The 18,764-nt window shown below is 47.9% G+C and overlaps 2 protein-coding genes and 1 pseudogene across 4 annotated transcripts; 1 reads left to right on the top strand and 2 right to left on the bottom strand.

Moving 5' to 3' along the window:
- The first annotated feature begins 1,226 nt into the window (after positions 1 to 1,226).
- Positions 1,227 to 10,085, top strand: CUNH8orf33 (chromosome unknown C8orf33 homolog). Of its 3 annotated transcripts, XM_023723943.1 has the most exons (6): positions 1,227 to 1,316; positions 1,399 to 1,707; positions 1,846 to 1,930; positions 2,079 to 2,225; positions 2,768 to 2,939; positions 10,060 to 10,085. In XM_023723943.1, the coding sequence occupies exons 1-5, from the start codon at positions 1,311 to 1,313 to the stop codon at positions 2,905 to 2,907; spliced, it is 687 nt and encodes a 228-aa protein (XP_023579711.1). In that variant the 5' UTR covers positions 1,227 to 1,310; the 3' UTR covers positions 2,908 to 2,939; positions 10,060 to 10,085. The 3 variants fall into 3 exon arrangements, with proteins under 3 accessions (XP_023579711.1, XP_023579712.1, XP_023579710.1); XM_023723944.1 differs by lacking the exon at positions 10,060 to 10,085 and having other exon boundaries at positions 1,399 to 1,701; positions 2,768 to 3,451; XM_023723942.1 differs by lacking the exon at positions 10,060 to 10,085 and having other exon boundaries at positions 2,768 to 3,451.
- On the bottom strand, positions 9,340 to 12,130 carry LOC101572701 (annotated as a pseudogene).
- Positions 12,131 to 12,653: 523 nt separating this feature from the next.
- Positions 12,654 to 15,765, bottom strand: LOC101568193 (5-hydroxyisourate hydrolase-like). The gene is made up of 4 exons (XM_004638858.2): positions 15,659 to 15,765; positions 15,205 to 15,344; positions 13,491 to 13,626; positions 12,654 to 12,924 (listed from the first exon to the last, which is right to left on the bottom strand). The coding sequence occupies exons 1-4, from the start codon at positions 15,716 to 15,718 to the stop codon at positions 12,835 to 12,837; spliced, it is 426 nt and encodes a 141-aa protein (XP_004638915.1). The 5' UTR covers positions 15,719 to 15,765; the 3' UTR covers positions 12,654 to 12,834.
- Between the last annotated feature and the right edge of the window lie 2,999 nt (positions 15,766 to 18,764).

Below are 18,764 nucleotides of genomic sequence, written 5' to 3'. Positions count from 1 at the left end.
TGGCTAGGATCGATATATAGTTACATTCTTTTAATGAATAGAGGGATTTGTCCTAATGGTGTAAGTGGGATATCATGTCTGCATCTTGTACAGCAATTAACCACTAGGAAGAATGTATACAATGTTTTAATTATTGAAACTGTCCTACCAGTTTGGTTTGAAACTGTCTCATTGCTATTTGTTTCTCAATAAATTTATGGGGAAAAAAAAGATTTTTATTTATTTGGTACAAAGGTCTCTCTAGGCAGCTAAGACTCTTAGTGGTCCTGCAGTCTCAGCCTCCCCAGCTCTGGAATTATTTCATTGGCCGGCTCCACATGCGGTATGGGTGATAGAACCCGGGTCCTTGCCCTTGCCAGGCAGGTGCTTAGACTGCTGAGCTATCTCCCCGGCCTGCAAACACTTTCTATCCCTATTTCTTAGGCAGGAATCATCAGACACCCTAGATCTTGTCTTCAGTCACACCCCACACCCTTCACCAGCTTGGCCTTACTCCTGGTTCTCCTGAAACTTCAGTCTCCCCTCAGTATTTTCTCTCTGGTGTGAGCCCCCGACCCCACCCCCACGAGGCATCAGGGTCTCAGACTGTGGGACGGGGCTTCCTCCTGCTTCTGCTCTTCAGCTTCCCTCGTGGTCACATCCAGTCCACCAGCAAGTGAAACCACGCTTAAATTTTTGCATATCTCTCTACCGCACCTGCACCATTCATACACACAGCAGAGCAAGTTTTTAAACACAGCTGAGTGGGGTTATTAATTCTTTAATTCTTGTAATTTATAGTGACTTCCCAAGGCGAGTAAAATGGAAACACTGTGGGCTGCTCTACTGGGTTCTGCAAAGACGGATCCTTGCCCTGCTCACCCGTGGCCCGACCACGCCAAGATCCAGTCAGGCCACGGTCCCTGCTGTCTGCCAAACCTCTCTTGCTCGGTGGCGGCTTTTCTTCGCTGACTTCCCTTCCCAAAAGCTGCCCACGTGGCACTCTGGGCGACAGCTTTTTATGTTTACCTGCTCTTCTCTCCCCACTAGCAGGTGATCTTTATGAGGCAACCTGCGCTTAGACCTTTGTCCGGCAACCCAAAATGGTGCGGCGAGCAGCCGCCTCCAGGCGCCCGCACTCCTTCCCGGAACCACTCAGGCCGCCCCCACCCCCATCCCGCAAGCCCCGCCCACCCCATCAAACCACGCCCATCCCGCAGGCCCCGCCTCCACGTGAGGTACGGTAACCTGAGCAGCAGAAATGTGTCCCCGGGAAGAAATTTGAAGTTGGACGCGGTGCTCTACGTAACTTCCGGTAGCCACTCCAGCGCATGGCGGTGAGCTGTGCGGGGAGTCGCTGGTTGTGGGGCCTGAGGCCCGAGGCGGTGTCTTGTGACCTTGCTCTCCTCCTTTCCGCAGGCTCTAGGACATCCTCTTCCGGAGGTGCCAGCAGCCTCGCGCCCGGTTAGTGCCCGTGCGCGCCGCAAATCCCGGCGTCCCGGCCCAGTTCCCGGAGCCCCGAATCCTTCTGTCTCCTTCAGTTCAGAACAACTCGAGGGCACTGACGTCGCCTCCAAGGTGCACCCCGTTGGCAGTGAAGGCGACGCAGTCTCGAGAAAACAGAAGAAGAAAGCCCAGAACAGAACCTCTGTGTCGAATGGAGGCGAGAAGGCTCCGGGGAGGCCCGCCCCCGAGGATGCCCCACCAAGCGCTGAGGCACAGGCAAGGGTGGGATCTCCGGGTGCCTGCGGGTCCTCGCATGGGTGTGGTCTAGCATCTCCAGAGTTAAGGCGGTGAGGGTATGAGGTGGGAGCTGTTGTGTCTCGGTGCTCCGAGCTCATAGCCACTTCCTCTGGTCCATCACAGGCAGAGCAGCTGGCCCGGGAACTGGCCTGGTGCGTGGAGAAGTTGGAGCTTGGCCTCAAGACGCAGAGACCCACCCCAAAACAGAGTGAGGGGCCCTTCTGTGGAGTGGGGAATGTGAATGGTGATAGTGCTGTGGCCTCTTGGTGTTGCCAAGGGATAGGATTATTGCTTTTACAGTAGGTGATCGGTCGGTGTACCAGAGCTCACTAGACTCTTTATTTTTTAATCTACAGAAGAGGAGGCTATTGGAGCAATCCGAACCCTGCGCAGTCAAAAAACTCCCTTGCCCCGGAAGAGACAGCTAATGCACTCCTTGTTTGGGAACTACAGGGCTCAGATGGAGGCTGAGTGGCTAGAGGCACTGCGAAATCTCAGGGCAGGTGAGTAGCTATTTGGGAAGTGGTTGCTTCAGTCCCTCTGATTAAAGGGAATAGGTAGAAAGTGTTGAGGAAGTGGAAAGAAGAAGCCTAGGGGAGTCTGGCCTGGAGATGGGGCTCAGAGAAGCTTGAGCGGCAGAAAGTCGGTACAGTACTTCTCAGGGGGAATGGTCTGGGGCAAGAGCAGGGGTAGAAGGAGGTTTGGTCTTCTGATTCTGTTTCTGGGATGGGGAAAGCTATTTCACTAATCTTTCCCTGGCTTTTTGTGCTATCCACGAGGCCAGATACCATAACAGTTTGAGTGTAACTCGTGAAGCCAAACAACCTGGGTTTCAGTCCTAGATCTACCACTTAGATCTTAACGTTTTTGACAGGTTATTCAGGCTCACTAACACTAAATGAGTAGTGGTGATGATACTACCCTAGGCTTTTGAGTAGTTGATTTTGAATGGTTCGAAGGGGTTGGAGTTCCATGGACCACCTTATCTGTATGGGTAATATTAGCTGCTGTTTTTGAGTTCTGATTCTGCTTCTCCTCCTGACAGCTGCTCATGCAGCCCAGGTGCAGCCTGTAGGTGAGTCCGCCAGAAAGAAGAGCGGAAGAGTCTGCAGGCCTCGTCCAGGAGGGAGAGCCAAGGCCACCCTTGATACTCCTGATGAAGAGTTTAGGTTCAATTTCTTTTAGCCTCCTCCCCATCTTGGAACAGTTTTCACATGGTAGGCTGTCCAGGTTTTATTTTGAGAGCAGCATCTTTCCAGTAACTCTGTCAGTGTATGTGGAGTTGCCCTGTCTGTGGTTGGTCTATGGATGTGGGTCTATGGCATTTGGGCAGATATGAGACTGTCCGATGAGCACATGATCCCATTTGTAGGTTTTGTGATGAAATGTCCCTCTAACAAAAAGAGACAAAGGTGCATTTATAAAATCTACAATAAGGGCCAGGGAGATGGCTCAGTAAAATTGCAAGGGCCTGAGTTCAATCCCTGGTTCTGTAAAAAAAGAAAAAGAAAAATCTACAATAAGCTTAAATGTGTGTTGTATGAAGAAAATAGTACTCATAATCCAGGATTTAAGTAGCTGACAATGATGAGGTTTTGTGGGAAAGCTCTGTGATTATACATTGGACTCATATTTGAAAGGATACCTTGTTCATTTGCTGGGCATGGTGGCACACACCTGTAATCCTAGCACTTGGGAGACTGAGGCAGGAGGATTGTTGCAAGTTCAAAACCAGCCTGGGCTACAAAGTGAGTGACTGAACTGCATAGCAAGACCCTCTTTAAAAAAATAAAATAAAGGGGCCGGGGAGATGGCTCAGTGGAATAAGTGCTTCCCTGGCAAGTGCAAGGATCTGAGTTCAATCCCCGGTTCTGCCAAAAAAAAAGAAAAAATAAAAATAAATAAATAAATAAAATAAAATAAAACAGAAGTTTAGTGTTTTATGTATAATGTCCTAATTTGTTATATGTATATAAAAATGAATACTGAGTGAGGAAGTATGCTGTCTTTGTTATAGTAACTACAGATAGGCAGGGGCCTACACTGCTGAGTCTGGGTTCTCACCCCAGTCCTTTGTCCATATTACCTTTTTTTCTGAGCAGCTGTGATCCTGGGTACCAGCTTGGCCTCCACTAGGTCAGGCTCTGTTCTTAGGAGTCAAGAAGCTTTTTGCCTCACAGTCCCAGCCAGAGACCTGGATTAAATCTTAGCAGATGGCCCATCTAAATGTTGCTTGCTTTAGGTTCCAGTCCCAGACCCTCTGTTTCAGTGAGGTGGGATTTCCACATGACATAAGAGACCTGCAGAGACCTGAGCAGCTTGATCTTCACTGGTGTTTCCCAGGCTTATTCCAAACTAGGTGGAACCTGGCACCCATTGGTCTACTTGAGATCGCTGATGGGTGTTTCATGGGCAAATCAAACTACATGTTTAAAACACATATTTAGGCTTCTATCTCCCCTGCTTTTTACACACTGGCACTGCTGCCTCATTTAGTTGATTAAGCTGCAAACCTGTGTCATATTTGGCTCTATGTGTTCAGTACTTTAGCCAGTAGGTCAGCTCTGTCTTTTCAAATCTGTGTTTTCTTTATAAGTTCTGATCCTGTGTCTTACGTTGATTGTTGTGTTAAACTGATATTCAGTCTTTCTTTTTGACTATCTTCATTGCAGCCAAAGTGATCCTTAATGAATTTCAGATGTTTCTCCAGGTCACTGACTTTGATGTACCTAAAATACAACATGAAGGCCAACATGCAAGGCCCTACGTCCAGCCTCTGGTGTTCCCCTCTGCTCTAGTCTTGCTGATTTCTTCTTGGCTCCTGAGGTGACCAAACTTAGTCCTGCCTCAAGGTCTTCAACTTTGCTGTCCCTTTTGCTTGGGTCACTCCTCCAGAGTTTAGCATGACTGCCCTCTGGAAAGGTAAGCATCAGCTTCATGTGAGCAGTCAGTGTCCACCTTGTTACTCAGCAGTCAAGGTAAGAAATTCAGATAAAGCCAGGATTGTTAATAGGAAATGATTTTCTCCATGCAGGTGTAAGTTATCCAGATGTCCCCTTGTGTCTCCTGTTACACTGTGAATCCTTATTAATATAGTCACTAGTAAAAAAGACACATCCTGATTTCACAAAGATGCCTTGATTTACAGTCTAGACCCAGAGCTTCAGAGAAGTACATCTGGAACTCTGCATTCTGCGTTCCAGCCAGTTTCCAGGGAAACTGTGTCCTGGTCTACTTCCTAGTTTGGACCTGACGGTGAAGCCAGTGTACAGTCCTTGATTTCCGCCCATCCAAGTACTTCGTTTAGGTTTCACCTAAACACATTCCACTGAATCTTGTATTAAGCCTGTCTCTCTCCTGAGATGTCTCATGGGTCTGTGTGGACTCCTCCCTTATCACAATAACCTAGTAGACTAATTGGCTTTTTCTCCATTATTAACTTTGCCTTTGGATTGTGTTATTAGCTGCTTTCTTTTCTCCACTTTGTTTCTCATGGTTGGTTTGACCCTTTTTCCTCAGCTCTAGTTCTAGGAGTTTTGAAGGCCTGAGAAAAGGAGATACTGGGGCAGATTGTCCTCTTTTTCTTTTGTAGCAATCTTTATCATTAGTGTTAGGGTAATGATTAGGTTGGGGATGAGATTAGGGTTACAATTCAAATTAATATTTGGCTTCAGATTGGGGATAGGATTGGGTTAGCGTTACAGTTTAGGTTTGGTCAGACTCTTACATGGATTAGAGTTAAGAGTTTGAGAAGCTGCAGGCCAATGGGAAGGCCCAAGGTCTGGAGGAATAAAAAAATAAATGACCATACCGGCCCTGCCCATGGGTGCGCTGACCTAGCCACTGAGTCTGGGTGTGGTGACATATGCCTGTAATTCCAGGGCTGAGGAGGCTGAAAGGAGGAGGATCACTATGAGTCCAAGCTGCATAGTGAGATCCTGTACCAGCTGGACAGTGGGCCAAAAGTTGCTGTTCTGGAAATCCATGATAGGGCTGGTTTTGACTGTTGGTGAATTTGAACCTTCTTGGGATTTGAAAAAAGATGATACATTTGACTTTAGACTTAAAAAAAGTTCTGCCTTGGGCTGGAGTGATAGCTCAGCAGCCTAAGCACCTGACTGACAAGTAAAGATCCTGAGTTCAATCCCCGGTACCAAAAAAAAAAAAAAAAAAAGGTCTGCCTAGCTGCTGGATTTGGAAAACTTTTCATGTTTGTCATAGGCCTGGGAGCAGCTCAGCTTCAACTAAGTGGATGTAACTCAGTAGCACTGCAAGGAACAGCATTCCTAGAAAATCCAGAGTAAATTAAGAGCACAAAAGATATTTGTACATAAACAAGCCTAGGTTCTTAGGGTGTGGAAGGCTGGCAGGATCTGTCTGTGATAGGAGGGCACTCAGCTGGCACCTACATCCTGATCCCTCCTGTGCCTGCACTGTATGAAGAGGGAGGATGGCAAAGGTGTCTGTAGAATAGGTACCTGGAAGACCCTCTCCAGGAGGTACTAGGACAAGAGAAGAAACGTGGGAACTATGAAACTTCACATGCAGAAGAAACATGGGAACTATGAAAAGGACAAGGAGATTCTGGTTGTGAGTTTCCAACTGAATTCCTCTCCTTTGTTAGCAGGTGCTTTCCTGCGCTCAAGGGAAAAGCCTATGAGAGACTTTTGGGACCCAAAACCAGGCTCCGGCCCTGGAGAGAGGAAGGGAGAGTTCCTTCCTGTGGCTCTTCTGAGTGGGTGTTGCTGTGGGAGAGGAGGCTCTAGTGTGCTATATATGACTGGCTAGCCTAGGTGGGGCCCAGCTGCTGGAGTCTTCCATCCTGTTCCTGCTGCTTATTGCTGGCCTTGTCATTTCCATAAGCCTGTTGTCCATGGCTGCCTGAGTCCTGAATAGCTCCTGTCCTCTAATACATAAAAGCACATTTGAGGTGTATTGAGAGCCAGTAAAGCTTGGGCAGAGAAGACTGAGTCAAGGGAGCTTAGTTGGGGAATACAGAGCTGGTGGTGCAGGTAGGGCTGGTGCAGGCGAGAGAAGAGGTTCTGAGAGTTGTTAAGAGGTGATCCCTACAGGACTTGTCCCCCTTTGAGGAGAGTCTAGGAGTGTCTCAGGTGATGTGCCCGTACTTCTGGTGAAGGAGAACAATTGTCCACCCACAGAAGAGTAGTAGCAGTGCTCGTGTGACCCTGGTTACTGGGATAGGCTGGATCTTAGGCCTAGGGTTGGGTAACTGCATAGGAGGAACTTGTGCGGGCCACAGCAACAGGGCCTGGGATTAGAGGCTCAGCTCCGTCTGCACCCTGTTGGGCTGCTACCCTTGTAGGGCTGGTCACCCGGAGGACCGGTGGGTTGAAAGGTCTTGCTGTTGGAGTGGAAGAGAGACCTTACCGCCCATTGGGAGGGGGAGCTGAGCCTGAGCTGGACACTGCTGGTGCTGCCAAGCAGCTCACATGCAGTGATACGAATCATTGTTAGCATGGTCAGTGTGCAGTTAGCACAAAATGTGGGTCAGTCCTTGCCTTTACTGGTCATTGTTCCCCTGTTTTATGGGTGAGGAGCCTTCTAAGGAAGTGATGATGTCTATCTGCAAGGATACTTTTTCTCGGGCTGAGCAGGTGAGGGTTTGAGGGGCTTTGCTGGCTATTGTCTGTTGGTGGCAGGCTAGGTCTGGGTCTTGGTGTGATACCTGCAGTGCCCTTCAGGGAGGAGCACCAGCAGCCTTACCATGTGGGGGCATCAGGAGCTAAGCTGCAGATCCAGGCCCTCTGTAAGGGAGGACATGGAAACAAGAATGTACACCGTACTACCTGCATCTCCATGAAGAAACTGTCTGGCCTGGCAAGCAGTGGAGATGCACCAGGTGTGGTGGTGCACGCTTATAATCCCAGTGCTTGGGAGGCTGAGGTAGGAGAATTGCCGTGAATTCAGGCCAGCCTGAGCTACATAGCAAGCCTGTCTCAAAAAAGGTAAAAAATAAAAATAAATGAAGATGCAGTTGACAGATGGACAGCCCAGACCTTATGATGGAACAGAGTTGACGTTGAAAGCCTTTTATGGATTTTTAAACTTCTTGAGTCATGTGACCACATTATCACAGTTTTGTTTTGTTTTTTTTTTTTTTAGAACAAAACAGGTATATATCTATTGGACTACCTGATACAGAAGATAGTATGGTATGATTGATGGATAGTATGAATGACAAATAGTACAAATATATTTTATTTGGAAAAAACAAAAAAGGCTAACGCAGCTTTCACTTAGAAACAAACTCTTGAGTGACTGCTTACTGAGCAAAAAACAAAGCTGAAGCATAAACACCTTTTTTTAAAAACATGTATCTGGAAATAAGAAGACACTACTTGGTTTTTTAAAAAAACTGACCTCCCTTTAAGGCCTGGTCATAGAAGTGTAAACAATGTAAATGAATCCACCATTATCGGCTTTCCTATCGTATCTGTCACCTGTGTGTTTCTGGGATCACACGTTCACCTGCCAGTATACCTGGGAAGGGATGCTATATTTTAGTTACTATTGATTTCTTGGCAGGCAGGACTACAAAAGAGTAATTTGGAACAAGATTTACATCCTACTTAGAAAATACTAGTATGCTCTTAAATAACAGGTTACAATAGAGAGATACTGCCTGAAAGTTACTCTTTTCACTTTGGTTTTAGTTTTTGTGATTTATAGAGTTTTGATTCACTTGCTTATAGTACAATCCTGCCACAAAGCAGTAAAGGACAAGATACCCATGATTCCTTCAACACTGCATTTTTCAAGTTTTACTACATCCACAGTACGTCGGCAGTTCTTAAACACACACACAAACAAAAATGCAAATGGGTAAAATTCTTCTAAAAATGCAGGTGTCAATACCTACAATAGGGAAGGAGACAACGAGAGAACCCCCTCCCCACAAAAAAGCAAACATGTTCTAGTGCAGGAAATGGTTCAAGTCTTTGGATTTAGAAACAAGTTCACCTAGAAAAGCTGGTTGTCATGGAATTCTCAGAATATTTCTTTTGCTCCCACCCAAATGAACCTGAAAGACTCTAATGCAGAGCTTTAACAGTTATGTTGTAAATGATGATCAGAGCAGCCAAATGGAAAAAGATGAATGCATCTTCCACTTAGCTACAGTCTACAGCACAGCCCCTTTACCTGTTGGATCAATAGAAGCCACTGAAGTAACACAAGTACTCAGAAGCACAGGGGTAAAAAAGTACTGAACATATTACCTAAAAAGTAGCAGGACTTCATGGCTAGGAAAATTTTCTACACAGTAAAATGATTCTAAGATAGATCTCTCTCTCTCTCTCCAACAGAAAACAGAAAAAAAAAATTACAAGTAGATATAGCCATGACAGAAAATTACAAGGCAGAGAATGCAAGGTCAAGACAATACTATAGGTTGAACAGTATTCCATGAGACTAGAAAATCTGTTAAGTTTGAAAGCCCTAGCAAAATTTTACTTTTCAAAAAAAAAAAAAAAAAAAAAGTTACTCCTTGGGGCCGGAGATGGCTCAGTAGAATAAGAGCTTCCCTGGCAAGCGCAAGGGCCTGAGTTCAATCCCCAGTTCCGCCAAAAAAAAAAAAAAAAAAATTTTACTTTTCTTTATAAATCACTTATTTATCATATGACTACATGTTGAATCATTTTCTTTCCATATACTGAAGAATCCCACAGTCGGCCTTTCAGCATTCTGCATTTCTTTGCCAATCTTAGAGCTCAGTATCTTGTTCCAGTCGATTTTGGTGTGGGTAATGGAGCTGCCGGCGCAAGGCCTTGAATGTGGTGTCTGACATTGTCTGATACTCATTTTCTACACTCTCTGATTTTAATAAGCTCCGTGACAGTTTGGGCTTCATTTGACACACTTATTGAATCTTGCACATCTTTATGACTAACCGATTGAACACTGCCATCTTTGTTATAGTGAGCCTGAATCTTGAGCACTCCAGCTACCTGGGCTGCAGGTGGTGTGGTGATGAATTTCCACTCCGACCTCCAGCGACGATTCCAAAAATTTTTAGGCTGGAACGGGTGGCTTTCAATATATGCAATAATAGTCTGTTGTCCATCTATAATTTTAGCCTATACAGTACAGAAGCCATTCGCATAATGATCCTTCACATAGGCTCTTAAAGCACTGTCACAGGATTCTCTCCAAGACTTCAAACTTCCATTTATTTCCTCCAGATGGGAGTCACTTGCTTCTCTCTGTAAGTGATCAAGCTTAAAGGAAATTTTGTTTCTCAGATCTAAAAATCTGCTATTACTCAATCACCATGCTCTGTAATTAAGAGCTGATCTTCATAGCCTCCTATCTTCACAGGTGTGAACTGACCCATGTTATACTGGGCAAATGCACGAGCTGCCCCTTCCCTGAGGAGACTGTCATTGTTAAGTAGTAGCCGGACATCATTGAATACGTCATTAAACTCCCCTGGGGTGCGTGAGTGATGAATTTAGCAGCTATGCGTACCTTCTCATTCGACACCTGAGCATCTGATCCTCAAAGTCCGCCGTCTTGGGCTGCTCTGGCCCAGCCCGGCAGCAGGTGCGAGGCCCACAGATTTTTTTTTTTTTTTTTTTTAATCAGGAATCAAACTCAGGACTGCATGCTTGCCAGGTGGACACTGTGCCACTGAGCTATATCCCCAGCCCTATCACAGTTTTTTAAACACAAAAATATTGTGTGTAGCTTTTAAAATATCTTTGGGGCAACCTATTAGAGATCCTTCTTGTCTCTGAAGAACTTTTTCTAGTCTCCATTCCTTTTCCCCAATAGATTTCCTTCTCTAGAATAAGAGTAGCCTGCAGTATTATAAAGACTTCAGTAAGCATATCATCATCACATAGAAAATACTGCCATTTTGACTCCCAAAGGAGCCCCCAGACCACCATCCACCCTGTCTGCCTCAGTCTCCTTCGGGCGCTCTGGAACACCACTGTCTCAGACCTGCCTGTGGAATGGCCTCAGCCTACAAAATGCAGTTGTTGCCCCCTTGCCTCCTTTCTCGGATCTGCTCCCTCAAGCTCAGCTTCAGGCAGTCAACGTCTGTGGATGTCTTCTGCAACGTACACCTGTTTCTGCTTATCTGATGAGGGGAGTGTGACTGTTCCCCCATGGTGAGACAGTCACAGCTCAAGGCATCTGTTCTGTACGAGGGTCAGTTGGCCTGGCATGTGATCTGGTTCCCACCTAACACTGTTCCATGTTGCCTGCCTGTTGCATGCTTGGGTTTCTGCTGCCTTTTGTTACCCCCCCCCCCCCAATCTCAGTGCCAACCTGACCTCCGGGCAATCAGAGAGGTCTCTTCTAGTCTCCCAGATTAATATCCATTGTCATCATGGGATGGTCAGAGGCCTAACCTTTCCCAACTCTGTGAACTTGGTGAAAGCAACATATTTTCCATGCTGAATAAGCATATCAGCAAAGTCCTGTGACTTGGGGGGGGGCAGACCCCTGAAGCTAAAGCCGGTACCCCCAGCTCTTATCTGTCGCATGTGGCTGAGAGCAGCTCTCCGCATACAACTGCTCTGTCTACATTTTGCCTGCTACCTGCAGAGGATTTTACAGAGGTCAGGTGCCCTTTAAGTCTGACACCTTAATTCTGTGGAGTGGACATTGCATTCTGGTTCTTTTGTTTTGGGCCATGTCCAGACATTCCTGTAAGAACGCAGGACGGGGGGCTGAGGAGATGGCTCAGTGGAGTAAGTGCTTCCCTGGCAAGCACAAGGGCCTGAGTTCAATCCCCGGTTCCACCAAAGAAAAAAAAAAAAAACAAACCCCCCAGGATGTAGACATTGTCTCGCACAGGTTCTTGGTCTCCGTGGTGCCCAGACTGCTCTGACCTTTCAGCCTTCTCAAACTACGTGCTGGGCGTTGCTCTCTCCAGTCTCCTGTGTGGCCTTCTTATCTTTCCCTTAGGTGCCCAGTTCCAAGACCAGGGACTCTTTTGAACCCCATTGGAGATAACTAACCTTCTGGGTATTTGCTGAGTGAGACCAAGCTCCATGTTTTTCATATCTATCAATTCATCACACCTTCACACCACTCGGTGAAGCTCACCATTTAAAAATAGGCATTGTCTAGATTGGGGAGCAAAGTTCTCTGGTGGCTGCGAAAGTGTTTGCTGGTCCCTTTTGCCCCTCCCGGTGCTGCCGTTCTCTTAGGGCAGATCAGGGGTGACCCAGACCTGTACCCATGGGAGCCCTGCTCCTGGGAAAAGATGGAGAGTTGTTGGGAAGTTGCAGGGTGCTGTGCCCTCCAGGGAAGGAGCATTGCATTCAGCAAGGGCACAGAAGGGATGATGATCCTCGCTGAGAAAATGACCACCCCTCATACCCTTCCCCTCCATGGAGAGGCACTTAGCTGTGGGAGGCCAGAGCATCTTAGCCATGGTGTCGGGGCCCAGGATTCCTTCCTCCCTGACACTGCTCTATCCCCTGCTGCACACAAATGAAGCAAAGCTGTTGGCCGTTGGAGTCATCTTGGACAATGTGGGCTTAAAGCTCCTGAAGACAGCTGTGATCAGGGAGAGACTGGGGCTTGGGCCCACAGATACCTAAAGTAGCTGCCTGCCTGGGCTGCAGCCCACAGAACGTCTGGCCTCACTACCCCTTCTTTCACCCCAGGACAGCAAGCTTTCACTGTATTTCCTCAACAGCAAATGAAAATTTTCCGTGGTTCCCTTGTGTTCTTTTGGCTAGTGTGCAGAGAATACCTACAGGGCCTCCACCCATAGCATCACAGTCTGCCCCCTTCCTGAGTGTGTGTCCAGTCTACTGTGACCACCTCTCCCAGTCCCGCCTGCCTTCTGCAGCACGTCTGAGGGCCCCTTACTCACTTGGGACCTGGGCAGTGGGAGCAGAGCTCTGGCCATCCATACATTGCTTCTATTCCCCCACGCAAGGCCTGTGTTACTACAATGGGATTAATTTTGTAGTTGTCAGCACTGACTTTATTGACACTGAAGTCATGGCTGCCTGTTGGAAAACTGCAGTCCCTCCCCAAGAAGTGGGTGACCTCTGCCCCACGATGATCATGAAGCCCACTGGCTCAGTGTTGGAGGGACAGGTAGCCTCTGTTGAGCTTGGCTCAGTGCTAGCTCCCTCGGTAGGTGGTGTATGACCATGGGCTCAGGAGCAGGGGCACGTGGAACTTCTGGCTGTCATTTGAGATGGTGAAAACAACCTGAAAGAAGCAGAAGGCCCCGGGAGACAGTAAGCAATCAGCACCCAAGCTGTGCCCCAGTGCTTCCTGGGAGAGTAAGGCAGCACACACTATGGGGCTGGGTCAGGTGGACCGGAACATTCCTGAGGGTGGAGGGTGGGATTAGTTCTCTCTGAAACAATTCCAGAGAGGCAGGGTCCCCTGAGTCTGCTGTATGTGAAACATGTCAGGTGCTTTGATGGTGGCTGCAGGTGAAGGGGCAAGGATCAAGGTAAGGCCCAGCAAGCTAGAGTCTGGGCTCAGGTGTAAATTCCATCAACAGAAGGATGAACAAGTCATCCTGATCTGGCCTCCCCCAAAGCCTAACCCAGGGGCAGCTCAGGGATAGATAGGTGGTCATCATGTCTAATGATGCTTCAAGTCCCTGGACATCTGGAGGTGGAAAAGCAGGCGAGTTCACGTCTCTGCCACTTCTTGGAATAGGTGGGACCAGTTTGCTATTCCTTGGATGAGGCCAGGCCAGTAATGCCTAACCTTTAGTTACAGTGTCAGGGCCTTCACCCCCTCTGCCCACCTGTGGCCCTTACCTCTACGTAGGGGTAGAAGCTCGCTTGCCCCCTCTTCTTCCAGTAGTCCCCGGTATCAAAGGACAGCTTGTAGGTGCCTGGCTTCAGCTGGCCTGGCTTCAGAAGCCCTGGGCAGCGGCCATCCATATCTGTGGAGCTAGCAAGAGGACAGGGCTGCAGAGCCACCATACCCCAATTCTCCAGGGTCTGCACCCCCAGGGGCCTCCAACACTCCCCACAGCCTGTTGCAGACATGGGTGAGGAGAGATGGGGCCAGGCTCTCGGGACACTGCAGTACTGCCTGGAAATGAACACAGATCAAAAAACAAAAAACAATTACAGCATTCCATGAGCAAAAATCACTTTGTGAGGCAGGAGGATCCTTGCGAGTTTGAGACCATCCTGGGCTATAACGTGAGCTCAAAGCCAGTCTGAACTGCATGTCAAGACCTTGTCTCAAAGAACAACAACAAAAAAAAATTGCCATATATTTTTGGATTTTCTCTATGCCTAGGTATGTTTATTTAAGAGTTACAGTTTTTTTTTACAAAGCATGTGATTGGTGCTGTTTCATAACCTGTGTTTTTCAGTGTCTTACTGTGCCTGGCTTTCTGGGTCAGTAATGCTCCTATGTGGTGGCCTGTGCAGGCTCCACAAGGGTCCATGTGGATGGGCTAATCGCTCATCCAGAGAAATCTCTCATCCATCCCTCATCTGCTCCCTTCACACTGGAAAAACCTCACACGTCCAACCAATTGGACAAGAGAGCTGGGGATGCATATGTGTAGTGTTGGGGTGGGAGTGGGTCCATGTGACCTTTCTGGAACTCCTGGGCAGCACAGTACCATGCTGACTTGAGGTGGCTGTGCCAGTGAGACCTGGCCCTGAGCTCACCACCCGCTGTTGTGAAGGCTAGATGGGTAGGGAGCTCACCATGCCTTTAGACCTGAATCTTTAGGGCCCAACCACAGACTCCTAACCTGCTCCTTCCACTCTGGGGCTGAAAAGAGGATACCCACAGGGGTAGCCTGCCTCCTTGAGGATGGAAACTCTGGGAACCTGCTCACAGGGCCAACTCAAGGACCTTTCCAGCAGAGTCTGTACCTGAGGCAGAGGAAAGGGAAGAGGACCCAGTATCTGGATCCTGTGTATGCACATGGAAGCTGAAGAGCTCAGTGCTCTATAGGTCTGACCTGGAATCCCAAATTTCCCCTTGTTTTGGCTGTCTCAGTCTTCCCATCTTTAAAATGGGTGGTTATGGTGCCTTTCCACGGGGTGTATGAAGGATACAAAGCAGAAACAGAGTGCTCAGTGTGCTGGCTAGCTCAAGGTTACCTGTAAATTGCGGCAATCATGATGTCTTTTAGGTTCCACGTCAGTCCTTAACTCAAGCTCCCACAGCTGTCAAGGAGAGACACAACTTGGCGCCTACCTATCAGGCCCACTGGCTTGGAAGCGAAGCCTGGACAGATGCTGTCCCAGCAAGTCCCATGGGACCCACTCAGGACTGTGTACCTAGAGATACAGCTACATCCAACATGCTGTTTTCAGGTGAGGCAACTGAGACACATAAATCACAGGGAGGGGCCCCAAGTCCGAAGGGATGGTGGGGCAGCACCAGCCCTGCTCTTTACCCTCAGTATTGGGCTCCTTTACTGTCCCCGAGGACACAGCAAGAGCCCAGCATGGGAGGTGCAGGAACTATGGGTTCCCAGCCTCTCTCAGGACCCCCTACCTTTTCCTCAGCTCTGTCCACTGCTGGCCAAGGTCCATCAGCTGAGACAAACGGAGGCAGAGGCCCACAGCTGGGAGCCCAGATGTGGTGTCTAGCACATGTGTGGTAAGTGGGCTGCTTCCAGACTCCATATCACTGTCCTGGGCCGCAAGAGGGGCACCGTGAGCTCCTGGGGGCCCCAGAACACACCCAGGCCTCTGTCCACACCCTCTGTGTGAGAGTAAATAGCCCAGAGGACACTTAGTGTGTAAGGGTGACTGGAATTGCTGACTCAGCATGATGAGGACCCAGTTCTGTAAACAGCGCGGACCTGGTCCCTTTATGGTGCTCAGCTGAGGACTCCTCTGCCCTCCCAGAGCCATCAGTGGCCTTATTCTCCCAGAACTCAGCTCTTCATGTGTGTCCCCTGTTCTCAGGTCCCAGGCAGACAAGGGTCCTGGCCTGCTCCCCTTACCTGCAGGGATTCCAGGTGTCGCTGGAGTGTCAGCAGCCGTGGGGTGGCCCTGGAACTCATGTCCTGCTGGGTAATGGGCGGAGGTTACTCCGCCTGGCCACAGTGGGCCTCTGTGGTCAGCCCCTGGCCCCACCCCCAGCACCCAGAACGACCTGTGTGACCAAACTGGAGGGAACTGCCGTGCCCAGGCAGCTGGGGAGGCTTCACCTCGGACGTCACCCGGAGGGCAGGGCAGGGAGGCTGGGTACAGAGCAGTGGGTATTGCAGGCTTGGGGCTGAATGAGGTCGCCAGACGGAGGGGTAAAGGGGTAGATGGGGCAGGGACGGTGGAGTGTGTAGCAGGTGCTACTGGACAGGGCAGCTGTGTCCTGGGACAGATTTTTACAGAACCGCATGGCACACACGGCTGTGTGGCTACCTGGATCTTGCCTCATCTATGAAATGGAGCAGCTCAGATTTGTTTGTGGGTAGCATAGAACAAGGGCAGTTCCCTGTTCTGCCTTTTGCCTTCCGCTGCTTCCTTACAAACAGGGCAGGGGGTCCTTGCTCTGCAGAAGGTGTAGGAGCCTGAATGAATCCTTGTGTTAAAATTATACAACTGAGAATGAATTTTGGGTGTATCTCTAACATAAAGAATGAGACAATCCGGAAAGCCTGGAATGATCTACACCATGATATTGGTTACTGGTTGCCTTGCTCTGGCATAAAGCACCATGATGATTCATCTTGATTATTAATTTGATTGGACTGAGAAATACCAAGGAAATTAATATAATAAACTTCTGGAGGTGACTGGAATTCCAACATATTGGGAATACATTGTGGGGGTCACTCTAGAGATGACTGGCATGTAGGACAGCAAATCCAGGAGACCTGCCCTGAATGTTGGCACCACGCAATAGTCTGGGGCCTGGACAGAAGGGAAGTGGAAGGAGAACACCTGCCCAGCGCAGCACTCGGCCTCTGCTTCCTGGCCACCTTGTGGTGAGTGACTTTTTATGCCAAGCACTCACACCATGATGGATGTTTCTACTCACCAGAGCTCAAAAAGTAGTGGAATCAGTTGACCAGGGACCGAAGCCTCATTTTGTGAGCTGTAGTAGTTTTTCCCTTGTTACTGTCAGGCTTTTTTTTTTTTTTTTTTTTTTTCAGTGACAGAAAACAAACACTGAGATCTTTTTTTTTCTCCTTGCTGAATTGAATTTCTAATAATTTTAAACTGAGGGTGAGGGCTGGGGAGATGGATCAGGAGAATAAGCGCTTCCCTGGCAAGTGCAAGGGCCTGAGTTCAATCCCTGGTTCCACAAAAAAAAAAAAGAAAGAAAGAAAGAAAGAAAGAAAGAAAGAAAGAAAGAAAGAGAGAAAGAAAGAAAGAAAAGACAACAACAAAAAACAAACTGAGGGTGAGTTATTTGTAAGTATGGAGCCAGGTCTTTTCAGGGCAAGGGAAGGAGAACCTCTTAGCAAAGGAAATGACCCAGCGAGATGCCCAGGCCTGTCAGGACAAATGCCCTTGGCTGCTAGAGACCAGAAACAGCCAGACTGGCTCACTGGGGACCAATTAAATAAATTAGTCTGTCACACAACAGTGTGCTCTGTCAGTCAGGAGTGGCCACACTTTGTGTATAAGAGGAGGTGCAGTCTCCTGAAAACAGCACCTAGAGAAAAAGGACAAAACTGTGTGTTTTGGGAAAGTAGCAAGATGTGGTGACATAGCCTGTAATCCCAGCACGGTGGGAAGTTGAGGCAAGATCGCAAGTTTGCGCCATGTGGGCAATTTAGTGACTTAGTGAGATTCTGTCTTAAATAAAAAATAAAAAGGGGGACTGGTGAGCTAGCTCAGTGGTAAGGCCCTGGGTTCAATCCTCAATCCTCAGGGAAGAACAAGAAGGCTCATATATTTGTAGCTCCGACTTAGCTAGCCTAACCCTCACAGGAATCTCATCATGTGTTATTATCTCCATTGTTCAGCGGAAAAACTGAGACACAGAGAATCCATTATTGGAATATTTCTAGTGGGATATAAAAAAAAATGGCTACCACCAAGATAAATATTTATGGACAAGGATAGTTATTTTTTCTCTTCAATCTTTTGTGTTCTTGTCATTTTTATTTTTTTATTTTTTTATTTTTTTTTTTTTTTTGTGTGTGTGGCCAGCTCAGCCCACCAGGGGGCGGGGCTGGCTGGCATGTGGTGCTGGGGGATTGAACCGCGGTCCCTGTGCTTTGCTTAGCTAGTTCTAAGTAGGTGCTTTAGACCAGGGAGCCATCTCACCAGCCCCTCTTGTCATTTTTAAACCTGGGCTTGTGTCACTTTTTTAAAAGTCTCAAACTGATAGAAACAATAGTCAGACTTCTTTTTCAAGGTGCCATTTACCCATGTACCCGCTTCCAGACTGGACTCTGCCCAGAGGGAAGCCCTAGTGGTAGTGGACTGTGGTGGGATGGGAGGGGTTGTCAGCCCCCAGGGGGCCTCTCCGAGCTACACCCCTCTTGTATCCATCTCCATGGAGAAGGACTTCAGCATGCCCTGCCCAGGGTTCTGAGACCCTCAGTCCTACCTGCCCTCCTGGCACCACACTCTGTCTAAGGTCCTCACTAGTCATTGTGCATTCTGGAAACTTCCTTAATAAGAAGATAACCAGACCTGACCATCAGGGTTCTTATGACACCTTCAGGCATATTTGAAAAAAAAAAATGTCTTACATCCCCCTCCTATTTCTCTGAACTTGATATCCTCCAGTTCTATCCATTTTCCTGCAAATGACAGGAATTCAGTGTACTTTATGGTTTAATAATACCCCATTTTATTTACATGTAATTTTTATTCATTTATCTATTGCTGGTCATGTAAATGATTTCCTATCTTAGCTACACCCATTTTTTTAGTGCCCAACATTCCTGCGTGGATGCTGTAGGCTTTTTGTCTTAAACTTTTCAGAACATCTTTCTGGGAGATGTCCTGTCACTGCTGTAAGAATCAGACACTTAAAAGAGGTCATTTTCAAGATAATGTCTTTGGCTCTGGGTGGAAAGCTGTAAGTAGACAAAATTGCCTACTTGCCTGTAGACATAAATGAGGTCCTGCATCTGAAAGGTCCCTAAA

This window comes from Octodon degus, unplaced genomic scaffold, assembly GCF_000260255.1.
Source record: "Octodon degus isolate 3935 unplaced genomic scaffold, OctDeg1.0 scaffold00104, whole genome shotgun sequence".
Classification (NCBI taxonomy): Eukaryota; Metazoa; Chordata; class Mammalia; order Rodentia; family Octodontidae; genus Octodon; species Octodon degus.
The sequence above is the reverse complement of the archived record's forward strand: the minus strand, read 5'-3'. Positions and strand labels throughout refer to the sequence as shown.

Bases quoted from the DNA above. Each gene is read 5' to 3' on its own strand.
- LOC101568193 (XM_004638858.2), bottom strand. From the start codon at position 15,718: ATGAGTTCCAGGGCCACCCCACGGCTGCTGACACTCCAGCGACACCTG. The intron at 15,345-15,658 runs GTAAGGGGAGCA...CTTGCGGCCCAG, and splicing joins GACACCTGGAATCCCTGCAG to GACAGTGATATGGAGTCTGG. The intron at 12,925-13,490 runs GTAAGGGCCACA...TGCTTCTTTCAG, and splicing joins GCTTCTACCCCTACGTAGAG to GTTGTTTTCACCATCTCAAA.
- CUNH8orf33 (XM_023723943.1), top strand. The intron at 1,931-2,078 runs GTGAGGGGCCCT...TTTAATCTACAG, and splicing joins GAGACCCACCCCAAAACAGA to AAGAGGAGGCTATTGGAGCA. The intron at 2,226-2,767 runs GTGAGTAGCTAT...TCCTCCTGACAG, and splicing joins ACTGCGAAATCTCAGGGCAG to CTGCTCATGCAGCCCAGGTG.